The 19068-nt window shown below is 53.8% G+C and overlaps 6 protein-coding genes across 6 annotated transcripts; 2 read left to right on the top strand and 4 right to left on the bottom strand.

The window, feature by feature from the left end:
• Positions 1–416: 416 nt before the first annotated feature.
• Positions 417–4016, bottom strand: BU25DRAFT_486450 (uncharacterized protein). The gene is made up of 2 exons (XM_033700160.1): positions 3592–4016; positions 417–3539 (listed from the first exon to the last, which is right to left on the bottom strand). The coding sequence occupies exons 1-2, from the start codon at positions 3789–3791 to the stop codon at positions 578–580; spliced, it is 3162 nt and encodes a 1053-aa protein (XP_033567512.1). The 5' UTR covers positions 3792–4016; the 3' UTR covers positions 417–577.
• Positions 4017–4135: 119 nt separating this feature from the next.
• BU25DRAFT_405231 (uncharacterized protein) lies at positions 4136–5333 on the bottom strand. The gene is made up of 2 exons (XM_033699724.1): positions 5238–5333; positions 4136–5121 (listed from the first exon to the last, which is right to left on the bottom strand). Exon 2 carries the CDS (start codon positions 4966–4968, stop codon positions 4483–4485), a length of 486 nt encoding a protein of 161 aa, XP_033567511.1. The 5' UTR covers positions 4969–5121; positions 5238–5333; the 3' UTR covers positions 4136–4482.
• Positions 5334–8074: 2741 nt separating this feature from the next.
• On the top strand, positions 8075–11302 carry BU25DRAFT_3777 (ARM repeat-containing protein). The gene is made up of 5 exons (XM_033699624.1): positions 8075–8090; positions 8150–8318; positions 8376–8523; positions 8585–10938; positions 10991–11302. Exons 2-5 carry the CDS (start codon positions 8298–8300, stop codon positions 11216–11218), a joined length of 2751 nt encoding a protein of 916 aa, XP_033567510.1. The 5' UTR covers positions 8075–8090; positions 8150–8297; the 3' UTR covers positions 11219–11302.
• A 2448-nt stretch (positions 11303–13750) lies between these two features.
• BU25DRAFT_3770 (uncharacterized protein) lies at positions 13751–14663 on the bottom strand. The gene is made up of 2 exons (XM_033699623.1): positions 14610–14663; positions 13751–14559 (listed from the first exon to the last, which is right to left on the bottom strand). Exons 1-2 carry the CDS (start codon positions 14645–14647, stop codon positions 13860–13862), a joined length of 738 nt encoding a protein of 245 aa, XP_033567509.1. The 5' UTR covers positions 14648–14663; the 3' UTR covers positions 13751–13859.
• A 200-nt stretch (positions 14664–14863) lies between these two features.
• Positions 14864–15847, top strand: BU25DRAFT_328774 (uncharacterized protein; the record flags this gene model as incomplete). The annotated part of the gene is made up of 1 exon (XM_033699540.1): positions 14864–15847. The coding sequence occupies one exon, from the start codon at positions 14864–14866 to the stop codon at positions 15845–15847; it is 984 nt and encodes a 327-aa protein (XP_033567508.1).
• Positions 15848–17314: 1467 nt separating this feature from the next.
• Positions 17315–18978, bottom strand: BU25DRAFT_453101 (uncharacterized protein; the record flags this gene model as incomplete). Its single annotated transcript, XM_033700065.1, has 2 exons — positions 17315–17604; positions 18465–18978. 2 exons carry the CDS (start codon positions 18976–18978, stop codon positions 17315–17317), a joined length of 804 nt encoding a protein of 267 aa, XP_033567507.1.
• Positions 18979–19068: the final 90 nt, after the last annotated feature.

The following is a 19068-nucleotide window of genomic DNA, read 5'->3' as shown; positions in this document are numbered from 1 at the left end:
ACGTCTCCTCGCCGTCGCGGACAGACTGCTAAGTCTGACCCAACATTGTGGCAGCCTCCTCCAGACAAAGTTCGTCACGAGAGATCGCAATCGCAAACAGAAACAATATAATGTCGTAAACTGTAGAGGGGCGCTCTCCGCCCGTGAAAAATGCAGTCGTAATGTGGGCCAGAGGCCGTAATTGCACCGTATCTCAATTGGCCACGGTTGGCGTGTTTTTGTCGAGTGTGGTGGAAGAGAGAAGTAAGCTCACCGCAGGGAGATATTTGTAGCTACCGCGAGCGGCAGGTGCGAGGGAGCTGCCTTAACCTCACCTCACTGTGAGCGATGGCGTAACACGAAGATCGGGCGGTGGGAGAGCGGAGGTGACTGCCAGACAAGAATGAGAACAGAAATGAGAAGAATACAGAGATGATGGAAAACATGAACACGCTTGATGGCAATGAGATCTAATGACGCTCGCAAGACGAGTCTCTTGATGCTATAACGATAAGGAAACCCGGCGTCGACAGACGCATGCAATGCCGTACACCCCCATGATTATTATACAACAATCCTGATCCCCTCAGTCCACCTCTTAAGCAAACCCAAATACCTCCGCAACACTCAGAATACTCATGCGCGCACCCCACAACCCCACAAAAATCGCCACAACATCAACAACAAGCAGCACCGTAGCCCCAAGCATGAATCTCGGGCTAAAAATGCGGTAAAGCATGAGGTGTCTCCTCAGATGGCCCGCCCACATCGTTGTCGCCAGATTGATCACAGCATAAAACAAGATATGCGTAGCAATCGCCTTAGCCACCGTACTAAGCAAGCGCCGCTGCTTAGGCTGCGCCTTCCACAGCACAAGCGCAGGCACCGCGACAGCGCACAGAATTTGCGCTCCAAACGTGTTCAGGATGACGACGATGGGTGTCCAAGGGTAGCGGACGGATTTCAGCGGGATAAATGCGGACTCCCATTGGATGCTTGATAAGCTACCTTGGTGGCCGGTCTTGAAGTAGTGGAATGAGCCTAGGAGACCGAGGACGACGGGGCCAATGGATGATTGGCGCAGGTTGTTCGTGTCGATAATCTCGAAGAGGGAGAAGAGTTGCCAGACAAGGATGCCGATGGCGCCTGCACCCATTGGCTTCTGCAGCAGCGCGACGGCGAGGTACCAGATGGTGATGAGGAGGGCGTAGCGGCTGCCGTGGACGTTTGCGTAGCCGTGGATGATGACTTGTTCTTTGTCTGTGCCTTGGTTGGCCATTTCGATGTTGAGGAGCGGCTTGGACCAGTTGTAGAGGGCGTAGCCGATGCCGAAGGCCAGGATGAGGACGCCTTGGGCGAGCGCTTGCTTGGTGATTTTGATGATGCTGGAGAAAGCTGGGTACCAGTCGGCATCGTCGGCGGCGTCGAGGGCCCAGTATGCGGCGGAGAGCATTAGGCCGAAGCGTAGGACGATGCCGATCCACATGACTGCCATGTTTTGGTAGCTCTTAGTTCCCTCGTAATAGCTCTTAACGAAGGTGGGGACGAGGAGCGCAGCGACGGCCGGGATGATGAGCTGCCACGGTGCAGAGGTGGTGGAGAGAGCAGATGCGTAGTAAGTTGACTTGCAGTAAGGCATCTGCTCCTCTCGACAGAGTCTTGAGAAGCTTGCAACGCGCAGCAGAACAGTGAAGAGAATCGAATGGTACACACCAAGGGTGCGATCAGACATACTCTTTTGTCGGAACGAAGAGATAACGGCAAGGACACCAAACGTAGTGAGGAAATGCAAGAGGATCTCGTCTTCCCAGATAGTAAACGAGTTGGCTGCGAAACCTGCCGACAGGGAGACAGTGAAGATGAAACTCGTGTAGCCCCAAATGTTGTTGGGCAATGGAGATCCAAGACGGTTGCGGAACGAGAAGAAGGCGGATAGCACGCCAATAATGCCAGTCATAGCTGCCGCGAAGGCCACAATATGCTCTTTCGGCGTGTCTGGCAGCACAAGTGACACAACAAGACCGAGCACGGCACCAAGCACAGTGCCCAAAAGACCCCTAGTGAAGAAGACAGGTGTGATCTCAGCGCGATCTCCGATCAAACCTCGAGCATACAGTGCAATGAGGAGTACACTGAAAGCCAGGATCAGTACACCGTTGATCATCCTAGGCACGTCAAACCGTACCCAAAGCGAGCGGCAGATGCGCAGGTTCTCCTGCTGGTAAGCAGCAAAAGCTTTGTAGGATGCCTTCATCTGTTCTCCCTTGGCTGTACTTCCACCGAAGGACATCCGCTGGAAGACTGAAGTCCAAGCTTCATTCGCAGCAGGCCACAACGAAAGGGAGCTGGAGAAAGTGCTTTCATCTAGGCCACGAACCTTGGCATACTCGCCCTGGTAGCGATGGATCTGGGCGCTTGCTAGACGATTGACAGTCGCCAAATTCTCAAAACCGACGCCCTTGGCACTAACGAAAGCCTCGTCGATCGGTTTTCCGAGGTTGTTGAACGGAATGGGTAGGCCTAGGAGCAATGAAAGAGTGGGTACGAGATCAATCTGCGCAACGGGTCTGTCCTTCGCGTGTGCAGGTGGGAGTACAAAGGAAGGATCGATGCGGCCAAAGTCCCCCCTCTTGGAGTACATCCACAGCGCAGCCTGGATCTCGTCGTCTGATTCCCCACCGTGATCTCCCTTGGCATCCATGCCGTGATCGCCCATCACTACAAGTAGGGTGTCATCATCGATCTCCTCGATCATGCGTCGAAACACGGCGTCCATTTCATTCAACTTCGCCGCCATGGCAGGGTGGTCCGGTCCGTAACGATGTCCCGCATGGTCCACGCCCAGATAGTGTCCGAAGATGACGTCCCATTTCGTCGAGTTCTCAGCCTTCAAAAGGGGGAACATGTGCTCTGTAACGCCGTTGTCAACTGTGTGTAGGTCCCAAACGTTGAACGAATCGTATGCGTGGGTGAGGTTCGGCTCGAAGTATCCAGGGAACAGCGCGTGCCATGTGTCGTCGCCCAAATGCACTACCCTCTTACCAGCGTCCTTCAATTGTGCAACCAGGTTGTCCTCGTCAATCGCAGTGCCCGCGAAGTTGCTTCCAGCGTCAACAAACGTAGGCAACGTTCCGGTGGTCAGTCCCTTCAATCGCTGCAGTGTCGTTGTCGGTGGATCCGCAATGAAAGGCAGGAGGAACGCGTTCTTCGGCGATTGCTTGGCAGTCTCGTAGAGTACGGGAATGGCATTATGGAAATGGCGAGGCGCAACGTTCTTCTCAGAGGAGGCCGCTTGGGCACGCTCGGCCTGCTTCTCGAGATTTACGGGTTCAAACTGAGCCTCGAATGGTACCGTGAAGTCGTAACGCAGCGCGTCTACGATAACCACAATGGCCTTGTCGTATGTCTTGGGATGCCAGCACCCTTTCCCCGCATCGCCCGCTACGTAACCTTTTGTAAGCTCGATCGGAGGGACGGCGCATTCAGATCTATGTGGAAGGACTAAGCGAGTAAGGAGAAAACCGCTCGTGAACAGGTATATGCCAAGAATGTGAAGGACGCTGGTGGTGGTTAGCTTTGTACAATTGCTTATGGGTTGGGTGCCAGACATACAGGATGAAACTGAAGAAAGCAACCACAATGCCATGTTGCGCCTTGAAGTGCACCTCTCCAGCCTTCTTCGCAGTCCTCACATCTGTGACAGTCGGCTTCGGGCCACCCAATTGCGCTTCCTCAGCGCGCTGCTTCTCCGCCTTAGCCTTTGCTTCAGCGGTGATCTCTTCGAGAGACGTGAAGATCTCCCCGTTCTCCATGGTAGTGTCAAGGAGCTCAGGAGCCCAGGAATCGAAGTGGCGCTAGGAAAGGGGTATTAAGGAGCGGAAGAACCCATAGATGAGGAATGTCGTGCTGAGCGCTGCGGGCGGAGGTGAGCTGTGATGTTTTGGTTGTGGTGGAGACAAATTTCGCCGAGACGTCCGACATTCATGCGGCTTGCGGATCCATCGAGGTGCTCCGTCTGCGGTAAGGGCTGAACATGGCTTGCACGAGGCGCAACGCGAGTCTCAGTATGGTTCTGGTTCACGATGGCAGTTGACGATGTCTTGGAAGTCACGACGTCACATCACGCTACACTTTCCGCAAAACGCTGCTGCACATATTGATCGTTCTTGTCAAGATTTGTATTTGCTCTCTTGCTGCACAACTACAGACGCTCGAGAGAGTGGCATATCATACATTAGAAATAACAGTTATGTACGAGGACATAACCTCAGCAGAGCGACAGCCAGACATGAAGGGTATACAGGGGCCAGTCAACTCGAAGAAATTTACAAGTGGCTCAAAGCCATGCCTTGCCTTCCAGACGGGCGTGGCATAGGCTAGAAACTGACAATCAGCGCCTTTTGCCGTCATCAAAATAAGTCGTAGCCAAGTGGCTCAATGTAGCCCGGGGTCCCGAATCCATTGCTGCAGTCCGGTCGGGCGTTGACAGTAATGATGCAGAGCTTAGGCGTAGTACTTGTCGTCCTTCTCTTTCAGTCCTCCAATGCGGTCGAGGTCCAGCGAGTCGAAGCGGTCTGATGCGTCGCGCTGATAAGGGGGCAGGTCGTCGTTAACAGGCTCTAGCCCAACGCTGTGCTCGCCGACACGAACTACGACAACCCGACCGCATTGGCGCTTGCCAGACTCATCGACCTCGTCGGGGAATGTGATGCGGATCTCGGGTACCGGGCTGGTGGGCGAGCTTGCGGCGCTGTTCATTAGGTCTTGCTTCTCTGAGTAGACGACAACAGACTCGCGGCCCTTGCCGTAGGGCATAGTAGTGATAGTGAGTCGGCGGCCTGACTGTCGCTTCTCGTAGAGGGGCAGTTGTGCGTCTTGCTCGGCTTGTTTCCTTGCGCGGCGGATGTTGCGGAGGTAGACGAGTGCGCTCAGGAGGACCAGAGCGAGAACGACGAGGATAGCCAGTGTAGTCAGGAGCGCAATAGTCATGTTGTTGGAACCGTCTCCATCCTCGGAGCGTGCGGTAAGATTCTTAATAGTCATCATGTTGGGTAGTCGGTGGTGACAGTGTGGTCGTTATGGCGTTCAGATGGCGTTCCAGATGATGCGATTGCAGTGAATAGTGATTATGGATCGTATTCGCTGTCTCCATGTTAGCATTGCTCGTATACCTCCGCAAAGCTAATCGCTTGTGTGGGTATTTAGTGTGCTGCTTGGCAGACTTTCTCCAGCCGAAACTGGGGAGGGCCGAAACTCACCTAAGGAAGCGCTGTCGTCACCGGAGATAAAGATAGAGAACGAGAGACACAAGGTCGAATGAATGAACGCAAATACTGCAGAAAGAGTGATGCAGTACCGCAAGGGAAGGTTGGTGTCAGTGGGCAGGACCGTGAGAGGAGCAAGGAGGTCGAAGGTTGAGAGCGAAAGGCGGGCTTTAGTTTTGTTTGGCGCAGGGCAGACAAGGCTGTTCACCGTCAACACAGATAATAGTGGGGCGCAACGCGTTACACTAACTGAAAGGACCCTGGAAGCGCCGCGCTAAGGGAAGGTCGTAATTAATGACGGCAGAGTCTGGCCAGTCGTCCCGTTCCTGGATGTCGACGCGCGCTGGGGCTGTTCAACAGTTGCGCAACGGGGATATCCAATGAAGTATACGATACCTGGCGCATGACCTTCTTCTGTATAGAAACGAGTTGTGGAGTTGCAGTCGGCCAGCGAAGGTCGGCCTTCAAGATGCCCAGGTTAGGACAAGTGCAAGGGGTAAGGCCGGATGTGTACCTGAGTAGTGTTCCAAGATTAGCTGTCCGGAGGATTGCCCTGAACGTCGACGATCAACAATGGTCGCGCAACAACAAAACACCCAGCTGCCTTTCGCTGCCTTTCGCTGCCTTTTGAGTTCTGCGAAGCATCGGCACTCGACGTCTGTCTTTAGCTTTTGCCTGACGATACACTCCGCGTTTGTCTCAGCTGTGACGGTTGAGATCGCGGGGAAATGACAGTGATAGCTGAGACGGACGGCGCGCGTGGGTGTGGGATCTGTCAGGATGATGCTGAACAATGGCCCAGCGATTCGTGTTGAGGCGGCAACCAGGAATGTGGTGGACGTGGAATCCCCGCTTGCCATTGTCAAAACTTGAAGGGAGCAGGAAATGCCACGTGCCAGCCGATTGTAAGGCTCGAGGCATGTCGTCAAACAAACAACGCTCCTCAATGTCTGACCCGACGAATCCTGACAGCTGCCTTTGGCTGCCAGGATGCTTTGGAGATGCAAAAGCTCCGCGGATGCAGGTATGCGCGCCACTTGGGCGTCCCACTGTTCACTGCAAGGCTTTGATCCCCGAAGGCTGTCAAACGTCTGCACTGCTTGGCCTTGCCCTGAGACGTTGGAACGTTTGGTACCTTCGTTCTCACAACAGCCAAGCCGGTTGTCAAGATATGTGACAGCTGGACGCCCGAGGCTGTTCTACCTCTTGTGGGCTCCACACATCGACTGTGAGGCCAAGAGAGCTCACGTGCCTACGGCTGCACTCTGCATGCACTCGCTGGCTGTACCACCACAGCATCTTGATCAAGCAGCCGCAAAGAGCGGTGAAGCTGCAAATTGTGTCTTCACGAAGACCGGAGAATGGAAGGAAGTAGAGGTTCGTGTATAGACGAGGTAGCTTGTCCCTCGATCACCTAGTGAAGAGACAGCTCGATTGGAGGCAGCAACTTGCTGTGCTTACAAGGGCGCCAGCGCAGCACATATGTGAACACAAGGCGGGGAAGCGGCGCTCCTGTGGATGCGCGAGAGCCGAGTTGCAGCCTCGTATGGTATGTATCTCGACGCTGCAAGCAGATTCGTAATTGCAGGAGCCAGGCTGCTCATGGTGACCCATGTGACGCGCAATGACAGCTCTTCTCGATAGGTGCATTCGCCATCGTGTGACGTACTCTTCAAGATGTGAACAGCAGTTCGACTTGTGATCGACAGTGGAGAGGGCTTAGTTGAAGGCGTTCCATGGCTGGACTAGGCAAGCCTGGTGGCTCCAGAGACGCAGCCACGCTCAACTGAGAGCTGTCCGCACACCTGGTGAATGCCCGTTGGTTGGCGTCGCAGGCAAGCATCCGTGCAGCTCGACGAGCAAAGGCAGAGCTAGCAGAGCTTGGGCACAGACGACTGGGGCCCAGACGAGGTGTAAAGAGGTTCGGCATGGCGGCAGGGCGGTCGTGAAACACGCCTCAGGCCGTACATAATCCTGCGCTGCTCCTCTCCATATCAGGGCCGACGTCTTGTCTCATCTCATTTTGTCTCTCTCTGCCACATCAGATTGATCGCCCGGATTGCGCAGCCGCATTAATCCCTGACTCGTCCTTTGCACACGCGAGCGCCGCGCAACGCCTACCGAGGACGGCCGCAGAAAAGCGATCGTGTGCGCCCTGCGACGTCTGCCCTACTCATCAATTGAAGGGCAGTTCACCTGCAGTCAACGTTGCAGCGGTAGACTATTCTACGTTGGCCGTGAGGACTGCCTAGTTGAAGCTCTTAGGCTGCGACACTAGCGTCCCTTCCCCAGCGGACGCCAGTAGTAGTTGCCGATCCTCCTCGCCTCTCGGCCTTTGCGACATTCGTTCACGAGGCGCTGCAGTCCCCTCTCTGCACAGGCAAACGTCGACACCTCGCACTCCACTCTGCGGACGCGTGCAGCCGGTCGCCAGTCTTCCACGAGCTCCCGCCGGGTGTCCCAGCATTATTCCTCTCTCGCCCGCCTGCTATTGTGCACACCGCCCGAGTACATATAAAACGACCCCACGGCTCGCATTCCGCGATTCTCGAGCTCGTCGCCCTTGCGTTGCATCCCCGCTGGCGTATCTTTGTGTCGACAGAATCCTGATGCGTTCGTCGCCTGGCGCGCAGTATCACCGCTTCGAGTCTAGCATGCACAGCCATTAACGCAACTTCCCACTTTACACAAACCCAAGGGCGTGAGCGGACCTGCACATATCTACCCGCACTCCCTTGCCCACGGACACACAGGACGGCGCCACCTCCCTTCGCTGCCCGTCCCGTCCACTGTACACACCTTCGTATATCGTCTTCTTACCCTCGCTGCATACACTGCACTGTGCCGGTGAGTCGTGTGCCTATCACCGTCGAACTGCCGCAAGCAGTGCTGATGCCTGAGTCCAGTCCAGCTTACCACCGCCAACACCATACATCAGCCGCCCCCGCGCTGCTGTGCACCCAAGTAGTTCACCTCGCCGTCTAATCACCGCCTACCGCGCAACGTCGCCGACCGCCGTCACCGCACTCCGCGTCCACAGTTCTTGGTTGTAACATGGCCACCATGGCAGGTAGTGTACGTATGGGCCAGAACTATAGTTGCACGCACACAAGGCTAACAGGCTCGTTGCAGGCGAGAAACCGCGATTTTGCAGGTGGCGCCTCACTCAACAACACAGATAACGATCGCTCGGCCTACACATGGGGCAACAGCATTTGGAACTCGAAGCCAGTCGGGTCTGGCTTTGGCTCGACACCTCGAGACGGCTCGCGACCCAGAGGTATGCACAACGTCAATCGATTTGGCCAGAGTTTAAGGGCAAGGTTCTAACGCACCCACAGACAGCAATGCCCTCCTTGGTGTGACTGCCGATATCGCCGAGGGCAGGACAGGCTCCGGCTCGCTCGTTTCCCCTCCTGCGTCTGAGTGGAGGCAGAGTCGTCCTTCCCAGGTTTGGGGAGACAGTTCCCACATTAGGAGCTCTGGCGTATCACCCGCGCGGAAGCGCTCCGTTGCACAGAACCAAAATGCACCACAATTCGGCGAAAACCCATCCTCGCTCTTCTCTGTCTCGCGAACTACGTCGGTAAACCAGGGGCAAGGCGTAAGGGCTCTCAAGCCACTACTCGACCCTACTTCGACCAACTTCACCTCGCGCAACGTCGATTCACTAAGCAAAGGATTTTCCAACTTCGGTTTTGGCCAGGCTGAGCTCGCTAGCCCGCAAGGACCTGATAACTCCGTTTCGCCGTGGCCGGACGCAGCTGTCCACTCGCCCATCGATGATAGACGGAGTGTGACAGGCTCTGATCACTACGGCACCACCAGTGGTGCACAATCGTGCAGTGGCAGTCTACCACCCTCGAGACATGGTGCCGAAGGTAGTCATTACAATCCTTACGCTGACTCATTTGCTCGATTCTCCCAGTCAGGAGCACGTCAGACCTCTTCCTTGTCTCACGCCAACCCTCGTCCCTTCCAGGAGCGCAATGGCTCTATTCACAGTGAGTCACTACAGCTTGCTCAAGCTCAGATGAAGCACGAGCAGGAGCAAGAACCCCGCCTTGGAGCGCACAGATCCTCCTTCAGCATCAACGCTTTCACGCCAGCGTTCACACCTGCAGGTCAAGCACTGAACGACCCTCGCGATTCCTACCAGGACGTACAGATGCCTGTCCAGCCTGAAGCTCAGGCCTTCCGCAGCTCTGGAACCTACACACCTGACAGCTTCACCAACGGCCAGGTGAGCGATCCTAATGCGCTATTCCGATCGGTCAACTACGATACTCGAAGCGCACCGAACGGCAACACCGCAGTTCGACAAAGCCCATTCTACTCACACGCCCACACACCTCCCGTGCACGACTACCTCAACCCCACTTATCGTGGCGATCAGGGACTCAACCACCCGAACAACATCGCGCTTGTTCAGAACAAGCTGGCGGGCTACCAGATCCAGCAAGAACGACGCAATGTCGCACCACCTCAATACTACCAACAGTACCAGCAGATGCTGCCGATGAACCAATTACGCAACCCCCAAGCCTATCAGTATGCGATGCCGAACGGTATGCCCATGACTGCGCTGCCACCGCACATGACTATGGTCCAGATGGCGCCTATGATGCCTGTCCTCGAAGCGCCCCGAGGCCCGCGGATGCAGCAAGCCGCAGACAACATTGGTGCCATGAGCCTTGTACTAGACTCGTTCAAGAAAGAGAGCAAGCAGAACAAGCGCTGGGAGCTGACCGACATCTACGAGAACGTAGTGGAGTTCGCTGGAGACCAGCATGGATCCCGCTTCATCCAGCAAAAGCTAGAGACCGCCAACAGCGAGGTGAAGGACCACATTTTCCGGGAACTCGAGAAGAACGCATTGCAGCTAATGCAAGACGTCTTTGGCAACTATGTGATCCAGAAGTTCTTCGAGCATGGTGATCAGATCCAAAAACGCGTCTTGGCTGGAAAGATGAAAGGTCATGTGTTTGCGCTGTCAAACCAGATGTACGCCTGCCGAGTTGTGCAGAAGGCACTCGAGCACGTGCTTGTAGACCAGCAAGCTGCCATGGCCAAGGAATTGGAAAAAGACGTACTGAAGACCGTGAAGGACCAGAACGGCAACCACGTCATCCAAAGAGTTGTCGAGCGAGTCCCGATCGAGTACATCCAGCCAATTGTTGACTCCTTCAGAGGCCAGATTGACAATCTTTCGACCAACTCTTATGGCTGCCGCGTCATCCAGCGGTTGGTTGAGAAGATTCCAGAGCCTCAGCGCCGATTCATCCTCACTGAACTGCACGCGGCTGGCCCCAAGCTCATCACCGACTCTTACGGCAACTACGTTGTGCAGCACGTCATCGAGCACGGTTTGCCTGAAGATCGGGCAAAGATGATCACACTGATCAAGAACCAATTTCTCATGTTCAGTAAACACAAGTTCGCTAGCAACGTTGTCGAGCGCTCCTTGGTTTGCGGATCGGAAGCAGAACGTCGTGAACTCGTATCGACTGTCATCACGAAGAACGAGCGTGGCGAGAACAATCTATTGAGCCTTCTGAAGGATGGGTTTGGCAATTACGTGATTCAGAAGATGCTCGAGACTCTTACCCGCCCCGACTACGACATCTTCGTCGAAGCACTCAAGCCTGAATTGGAGAAGGCGAAGAAGATCATCTCTGGGAAGCAGATTATCTCGGTAAAGAACTCATCCCTTGTGACCACTGACGACTGTACTGATTTCTTTGCAGGTCGAAAGGAAGATGGACCGATTTAATCGCACCGACTCTCCCACAGAAACTCGTGACGATATACCACCCACACCGAGCCTTTCGAGCTCGGCACAGTCACCCCGGAGCAGCACACTCCCCTCCACCTCCGCGTCAACCATCGACGAACCTGTACATTCTGCAACATCGACCTCGAAGACCATGCCCTCCGTCACTGAGGGCGTGAAGATCGAGGAATCGACATCTTGAACGATCTCACACGACTTCTCATAAGGCGCACCGCTACTCTTCACTTTCATTGCTACATGCATTTGTACTGGGTGGGCCGGCATGTTTTACTGTTCATATACCATACTTCTTGCGGTTCTGTCAGATATCATCTCGCGCGATTCGGTGTATTGCGCGGAAAAAAACCTTTCACATGAGCATCGGGTATTGCACGAAAAGATAAAAGAAGGGTTCACGGCCGATATAGTGTGTTAATGGTATGCCTTGACATGATATACTTACGATGGGTTTGCTGGGCGCTAGTAACAAGGCTGCGCCTACAATCGGTTTATAGAGCGATGGCGTGGTGGAAGATAGTAGCAAGTAGATGTCTGTGAACATGGGGTGGATGTAATGAAAATACGTTGATGAACTTCATCGCAGCCTGACGGCGGCGCATATCAGGATCCCAGTATGTTTACTTTTCTTTCGTAACCGTCCCAGTGTGCTCTTTCCAACAGAAAAAGCCGGTACATGTCCGTGAAGACCTCCGGGACTCGATTTCTGATGCTGATTGTTTATCCTTCGCCTTTCGAATAGCGGAAGATCTATATACTTCAGGTGTTTACTCTCGACCTGCCAGCCATGCGCCAGCTAAGTGCCGAATGCAAGCGTTTTCGAAGAGGCTGCAGAATTGGGCCAGTGGCAATGCTTAGGCAGAGACACGAGCATCGATTCCATCAGGCTGACCTGAAATCCACTCAAGTCTGCACCCTGGAATACATCCACAGTCCCCAACTTGTTCTTGTAGCACGCGACACCTATGCACCTACTACCATGTCCTTCAATTGCTTTGGATAGTCTTGAGCGCGAGGGTGATCTGGCGTTTAGAGCTTGGAAGCCCAATCACAAGGGGGCAAGGACTGAGAGGACAGCACCAAGAGCCAGTGGTGACAAGGGAATGCCGTACCATCGATCTGGTCAAGCAGGATGCATTGCCAGTCTCAACACGCGTCCCATCCCAGGAAGTGGGACGGATGGGCGTACACTGTCAGCTCAACTTGGAAAACAACGGCTTCCTGCGCAAGGCTGACGGCCCCTCTTCACGTCGAGCGGGCCAGCATTGCTACCTTGCTCTCCCAAGAAAGGGTGAAGAGCCGTTCGCAAATTCGAATACCGTGTTATCGTCCCCAGGACGGGCGCGAAGTCGCTTTCTCTAGGCGAAGCTCAAGAACTGGTGTGTGGAAACGCTATTTCATACCTATGAAGCCTACTGAAGAGGCACGAAAGTGACACCATGATTTTACTCCAAGCTAAGAGAGACTTGCTACGTACACTTGGGCAAGTGGAAGAGATGGGTACTCTTTTATAGTGTAGATGTTCGGGAAGTATAGGTTAGTTGATCGAAACTTCGAACGCAACCAACCGCATACCCATCAACATCTACCCTCTCAGCAGCGACAAGATTCGCTAGCAAGCCAATAACGTAATTGCCTCAAGCGATGACGAGGACCCATGCTGGCTACCAACCGACTACCACGGTCAAGCCTGCCGAAGCTGCATGGAATACTACACCGGCCCTTGCATCGAGTTCCAAATCCAACAGGCTCAAACACGGAAAGACTCCCTTCTCGATTTTCCCTACTTCAGAAGCATGTGCAGAATCCCTGGTCTGCTATTGGCTATACCAAGGACGGAACACGCTCTGTTCTGGAGGGTCTGGCACAGGAAAGCTTTGTACTTGATAATATGTAAGCTCACATATCGCTATCTAATGTTCGTCGCTGGTGTTCTGGAGGTCTCGACTGAAGAAAGTCAACCGAACAGATAAGCTACCGGCGATAAGGATCATACTAGGATGGCAGACCAAACGATTGCGGGCCAGTTTGTTGCGATTTCTGGTTGCACTCGCTCTGATCTGGATGATCATAGTCATCTTTGGTATTGCACATGGAGACTGGAGCCTATTCATCGGGCTTGGGCAGCTTGTAGCGGCTTCGATGGCAATCTTATTTGTTGCTCTCGAGCTGTGATTCGTACTCTGGTCTCAAAGTCGTTGCACAAGGAAGTACCAGAGCAGTCAGTACCTAATGACGAAAAGAAATTCAGGCCCAGGTGCTCGTTTGCGCGGCTTCTCAGTCGCCCTCATCTGCAAAAGTGAAGATGCTCTTGCCATAGTTCATGACCTCACCGCCGCCTCCTGGCAGGCTTTCTTGAGCAGCAACTGCCTCTGTAACCTTCTGCAATTGTACAACAGGCTATATGCTGATGCCGAACAAAGAGCCGCGGATGGTTCCAAGCTTCTGTGGTTTTGGTGGATGGCACTCTTCAAGAGCGATATGGAGCCTTTGTGGGTAGTTATCAAGGTGCGCTTACGGTCGAGAGATGGCTTGACTGCTTCCATGAAGGCTGTTCTGAGTTGTTACTACCTCTTTAGGCGGCCCAGAGTCGGCAAGGCGTTGTGAAGTTGATTGTTGCATAGACTTGAGAAGGATTGAGATCGCCATAGCTCTGGCAGTCACTAATGAGGAGAGTCCAATTGTTGAAGCGGGCCTACTGGGATAAAGTTGGAGAAGACCTCCAAAGTCATGCCTGACAATCCAAATCGAAGATCCAGAGGTGAGTAGTTGTATTAGTCCAAGAACTTGATGAAATCAGAGATACAATGCGACCACAGGCGCACCTAGTCTCGTCTTTTCTCAGCCTTGTATGGTGATCTGCTCCTCGAATCACGCCGGCGGCGACGGTTCCTCGAGTGCGATCGTGATCGTGATCGTTCGCCATCTGGGTTGCGTTCTCTTCGGGGCTCGGCACGGTCTTCACGTCGCCTGTGTTCGCGGCTTCGTGAACGGCGCCTTCGCCTGTCACGCTCTCGGTCGACATCTCTTCGCCTATCGCGGGACCTCGAGCGGTCTCGGTGTCTGTGACGGCGATCTCGGTCCTGCGAGCGACTCCTTGAGCGATGCCTTCTCCGCCTGTCACGATCGCCATCGTCTCTGTGTCGCTGCGACCGGTCCTTCTTGTCCTTTCTTTTGGCCCTGTCCTCATCTTCGCCGACCTTTGCCTTCTCCTCTAGCGCATCTTTGACATCCGCCTCATGCGCTCTCTCGCCCAGTGGTGTCAAGTTGGCGTTGTTCCGTTCTGGCACTGGCAGGCCCATGGCTGCAAGCATAGCGTCTTCCTCGGCCTCTTTCAGCTTCCGCTTCTCCTCCTTGAGGCGTGCGGCCTCAGCTTCTTTGGACTCGGCGTCACCTTTCGCGTACCAGGTAAGATCACGGTTCTGCTGCCAACGCCCAACTGGCGCCATGAGCGAGTGACCCAGGTAATTCTCGCGCTGCGCGTCGTTCTTGACATCTTCCCACTTGAACTCGGCACGGCCGCCGCTACGATAGTATTAGCACTGACATGTTTCCCTCGCTTGAGTGCGACATACCGGCTGCCTTCTTTGCGCACTGTTTGCAGAAGATCCATGGTGGAGTGTGGTGTGGTGTAGGTGAGTGAATAAACCAGAAAGGGAAAGTTGCGGCGAGATGACGGAGGTCCCTGCCGCGGTGGAGCTTGGACCGCTGAGCTCTTTCCCCACGACGTGAAGACATCTCTCTCTCCAACACGACACAATCACGAACACACGTTAAGATGCCGGCCGTAATACCGCCCCTCGACGAGCAGGAATATGTCGACCCACAGATGCCGCTAGCGCATCTCGACAGCGACAACAATGCCATCTTCTACCTCATGAACTCGCCCTTCTTCGACGGAGAGAGCAACAACAGCGCCGTATACTCGACTGCACAAGGCCACCCCAATGGCATGCAACTACTAAACGACCGCCCCACGTATGAGGCTGAGCTGCGGAAATACAACTCTGGGCTACAGTTCATCGTCGCAGGCGAGCCGAAGGCCGAAGGACAGCCATGGCTCATACAACGGCAGCGCAAGGTCGAGAACAGAGAAACTGGGAACCCGGAGACAGTGAACGAGGGGAACTACTACACGCAAGGCACAAGACTGCTCATGGCGCCGAGCCTGCTGGATGTTGTCCAGGCGCGTCTACTGACGGTATCGACAAGAATGCAGCAGATGGCCGAGCTATCCAAGAACATGTCGCACTGGTCACCAGCAACCGGTCACACATACCTCCCACCCTCATATGAGCCTGCAAAGGCTGACGCGGCTGCCAGTCGCATTGGCAGCCCTACGCTCGCACCCACAGACCCTGATGCGTCCACCTCGCAATCACAAACCAAAGACGCCACAGCCGCCATCGACTCTGCCGCATCCACCACCCAATTCTCAGACGCCTTCTTCATGCGCTCCCTGAACCTGACACATGCCTATGGAGACGAGTACATGGACGAGAACCCCCTGCTTGGCGAGCCTGGCGCCTTCGTCTTCACAAACTCGAAGAGCCACGTCGATGCACGGAACAAAGCTCAGGAGCAGGCCAGTCAGGCCTCGCAATCTACCCAGCCTATCACGAAGACCGACACTCAGCCTACCAGCGTGGCTCCCTCAGCCGTGGCAACACCTAAAGGCATTGCAACACCTCTAGCTCTGGAAGGACCAAGTAGGAAAGGCAGCGTGGTTGGCCTGCCAAAAGAGGAGAAGAGAAAGAGAAGGAAGAGCAAGGGACTCGCTAGTCCCACAACGCCGGCTGGTCCTGCATTGTGAGCAAGTCCAGGAATATGTTCATGTATTCACTTTTTGCGTTTGACCATTATGATACCCAATATTAAACCTTCGCCTTGGTTCGTGTCGATAGTACCCAGGAGGCAGACGAGACATCAACCCCGTATCCAAAATGTGGAGATTGTACATCTCAATTCTAGGGAAATCGTGACAAGTCTCACAATCGTAAACCCGCGAGATCCCTAAACTCAGGAAATGGAGGTCCCAAACAAGACCCAGAAGGTCCTCAGACTGCCGAGCCCGAAAGCCCGAATGGGAGAATTGCAAATCTCAATCCCGTTTCATGGAACATTCCATATGGGGCCCTGGAGGTAGCGTCGACACCAACCCAATATGCAAATATTAAGAACCGTGAGCCCTAATTCTGTTGAACATCTCAAATCGACCCGTGTTGCCAGAAGCGGCCATGTTCCATTCAACACTATGAAGATGCACACAGCTCTTCACGGATGCCAGCCCCCATACCCACAGAAGCTTTGCAGCCAGTCACGGCTATCTAGTTTACGTTAGCACACATTCTCTCACTCCGCAACCACAACCACTCATAGAACATACTTTGCTCAATCTCCGGCATTTGCTCCCTGGGGCACTGCTCAAGCATACAAGGCACGACCGTGTTATTCAAATATCTGCACGGAACGCATCCGTGAAGCAGAATTGCTGGCGGCTCTTGCTCTGCAAATCATATTCATGTGTATGCTAATAGAGGCACGATCCCTAGAAAACGACATCAGTATCATGATTCATGAAGCATGTCGTAAAGGTGAGAGGGTAGGAGGGAGACAGCGTATAACACAGTCAAATTTCGACATCTGCTCAATGCTGACTTTGAGATCTTGGTCAGGTACAGGTGGGATAGGCACAGGCGATGCTAGGCTTGGTGTGGCGGCGGTGAGCGCGAAGGCGAACATGGCAGTAGATGGGAGTGGTTTTAATGAAATGCATTTTCGAGGTGCTGGATGAAGGGAATCGGGGTGCGAGATGCGTAGGAAGGAATTCAAAGGTTACTCGATGGTAGCTGGATACTATGTCTGGTTTTCAATATTTGAGGGGTTGTGGGTTGGAGAGTGGTACCATGGCACGCATATGAACCCTGAATTTTGTTTGGCTGGCATGTATCCGTGAGATTATGCAGTACCAAACCACTGTAGACCTCCTGGCTGAATGGGAGGATGGTGTTGGGGCGGATGATGAGGTACTATGTTGGCTACAAGGCAGATAGCTTCGATGAAATTGCAGGGCCAGAATGTCGTCAACCTCCTTCCTGATCATGAGGATGGTGTTGGACTCGATGAGAAGGTGCTATGTTGGGTTACAATGCACACAGCATTAGTGAAAACAATGCAACCTTCCTTAAGGAAGTACACAAGACACTATCCTTAATGAGGGCCCACACCCTACCCCGGAGGGATTAAACACCGCACCGAAGTGACGGGGTGGGATAGTCGACTAGTATTTGTCGATCGGACATGTCTCGTCGCAGCCGGGAGGGATCCAGAAGACAGAGTGGATGACAAAGGGAGAGTATCGAGAGAGCGGGCGACGACACGGCAGCGTGAGGAAGTCGAGATCGACTCCAAAGGATCTTCGAATGAGGTCGACCTGACCTGTTCGCGGCACCGGCGGAGAGAGGAAAAAGAAGATATGTCCGAAGAGGAATCGTGTCGAGAGAGAGGAAGAGGAAATGGCCTGGTTGGCTTCAAGTGGTCTCATCATGAACTCTTTGAGACGACATGCGTCTTTGGTGGGTAAGTAGGTCAAGACAGCAACTATGACCAAAAAGGTCCCATGAAGAAATGGATGTTGTTCTGAGCTCCGTGATTCCAGCGAGAATCGGTCCAACAAGCTATTTCCCAATCATAGAATCATCTTGGGGCCAGAAGGTTCTGAGAGGGGCCGCCAATTCCGTTCTGAAATTGTTGTAATAGGCGATACATTTGCAGAAGCCACAGCAAATTTATGCTAAACAATTGGGGAAATAGGCTGGGACAATCGCTTGGGCGGCGAAGAGGAGAGGAGCAACGAGAATGTAGAGAAGGGCCAAACCCATCTTCAGACGGCGAAGGAACTTGTGTGCACCCATGTGCAAGACGATAGCGATCGCGGACGGCATTGCTGATGAATTGAACGAATTAAAGACTTTGAAATTGTCAAAGTGGGTGAGGCTGGAGAGAAAATGACAGAGGTGAGCACGACGAAGCTGTAAACATAGGTCTTGGTATGACAAGCAGTGACCGCAAAAGGCAGCTACGACATCGATGTAAACAAAACAGATCTCGATTTCACCTCTTTCAACAACGCTTGATGACTAAAATAAGCTTACAGAGGCAGTTGCTGCTCAGAAAAGCCTGCCGGGAGGCAGTCAAGCCAGGCGCCGATAGCAAGAGCATCTTCACCTACCGCCACACACCACCACAAACCTCATGCAACCTATCAACAAAAACCTCCAAATATTCCACCTGCAGCCAACTCTCTCCATCACATCCATTGTGCCAGCCTCCCTGATGATGCCACACCAACATCTGCCTCACACATCCATACAGCACGACCCAGCACTCCTCTGAGCACCTTACGCCCCTTGGAACCGCTCCTTGGGTACAGCTTCTCAAAAGCTCGATATCCAAATCCAAAGGGTCGATCTCTCGGTCACAGAAGCCTTCGAGAGATTGTAAGAGTCGAGCGGTGTGGTACCATAGGTCATGGATTACGACTTGGCAGCCGCGACGTGTTAGGACGGCGTTGGTAGCGACGATTTGGCCGTCTATGAAGAGGTTCTCAACCGCTCGTCTTGCCCTCACCGTCGTCGCCGTATTCAAACGTCTCGAAGCTAGAGCAGACATGCCGTAGAGATCTGTCATGTCCTCCTCGTCAGTGTCAGTAGGCGAAGGGAGGAATAGAACTTTGCGGTCCATGGGGCATGTGTTCGCCCCGGTGGCGAACCATGCTGTTATGCAGGTACGGCAGAAGATGTGTCCGCATCCTGGGAGAAGGACAGGCGAGGAGTAGAATTCGTGGCAGATACTGCATGTGTTTACGATGCTGGTGGGGGCGACGGGAATGAGGCCGGATTGGAGGTACTCGGTGTGGTTCTGGGTGCGTGTATCTGGTGGCATGTTTGTCGTGGAATAACTGTCAGTTAGTAGCCTATGTGACTCTGCCATGAGTGTCTTATAGGCAGGGGTGGTAGATCCATGGGGTGCTGG

This window comes from Macroventuria anomochaeta (genome assembly GCF_010093625.1).
Source record: "Macroventuria anomochaeta strain CBS 525.71 unplaced genomic scaffold BU25scaffold_1, whole genome shotgun sequence".
NCBI classification, from domain to species: domain Eukaryota; kingdom Fungi; phylum Ascomycota; class Dothideomycetes; order Pleosporales; family Didymellaceae; genus Macroventuria; species Macroventuria anomochaeta.
The sequence above is the reverse complement of the archived record's forward strand: the minus strand, read 5'-3'. Positions and strand labels throughout refer to the sequence as shown.

Excerpts from the sequence above, each read along its gene's own strand:
- BU25DRAFT_3777 (XM_033699624.1), top strand. The coding sequence starts at position 8,298 with ATGGCCACCATGGCAGGTAGT. Across the intron at positions 8,319-8,375 it reads TGGCCACCATGGCAGGTAGT|GCGAGAAACCGCGATTTTGC; the intron begins GTACGTATGGGC and ends GGCTCGTTGCAG. Across the intron at positions 8,524-8,584 it reads AGACGGCTCGCGACCCAGAG|ACAGCAATGCCCTCCTTGGT; the intron begins GTATGCACAACG and ends ACGCACCCACAG.
- BU25DRAFT_486450 (XM_033700160.1), bottom strand. The coding sequence starts at position 3,791 with ATGGAGAACGGGGAGATCTTCACGTCTCTCGAAGAGATCACCGCTGAA. Across the intron at positions 3,540-3,591 it reads GCTTTCTTCAGTTTCATCCT|CGTCCTTCACATTCTTGGCA; the intron begins GTATGTCTGGCA and ends AACCACCACCAG.
- BU25DRAFT_405231 (XM_033699724.1), bottom strand. The coding sequence starts at position 4,968 with ATGACTATTGCGCTCCTGACTACACTGGCTATCCTCGTCGTTCTCGCT.
- BU25DRAFT_3770 (XM_033699623.1), bottom strand. The coding sequence starts at position 14,647 with ATGGATCTTCTGCAAACAGTGCGCAAAGAAGGCAGCCG. Across the intron at positions 14,560-14,609 it reads GTGCGCAAAGAAGGCAGCCG|CGGCGGCCGTGCCGAGTTCA; the intron begins GTATGTCGCACT and ends ATACTATCGTAG.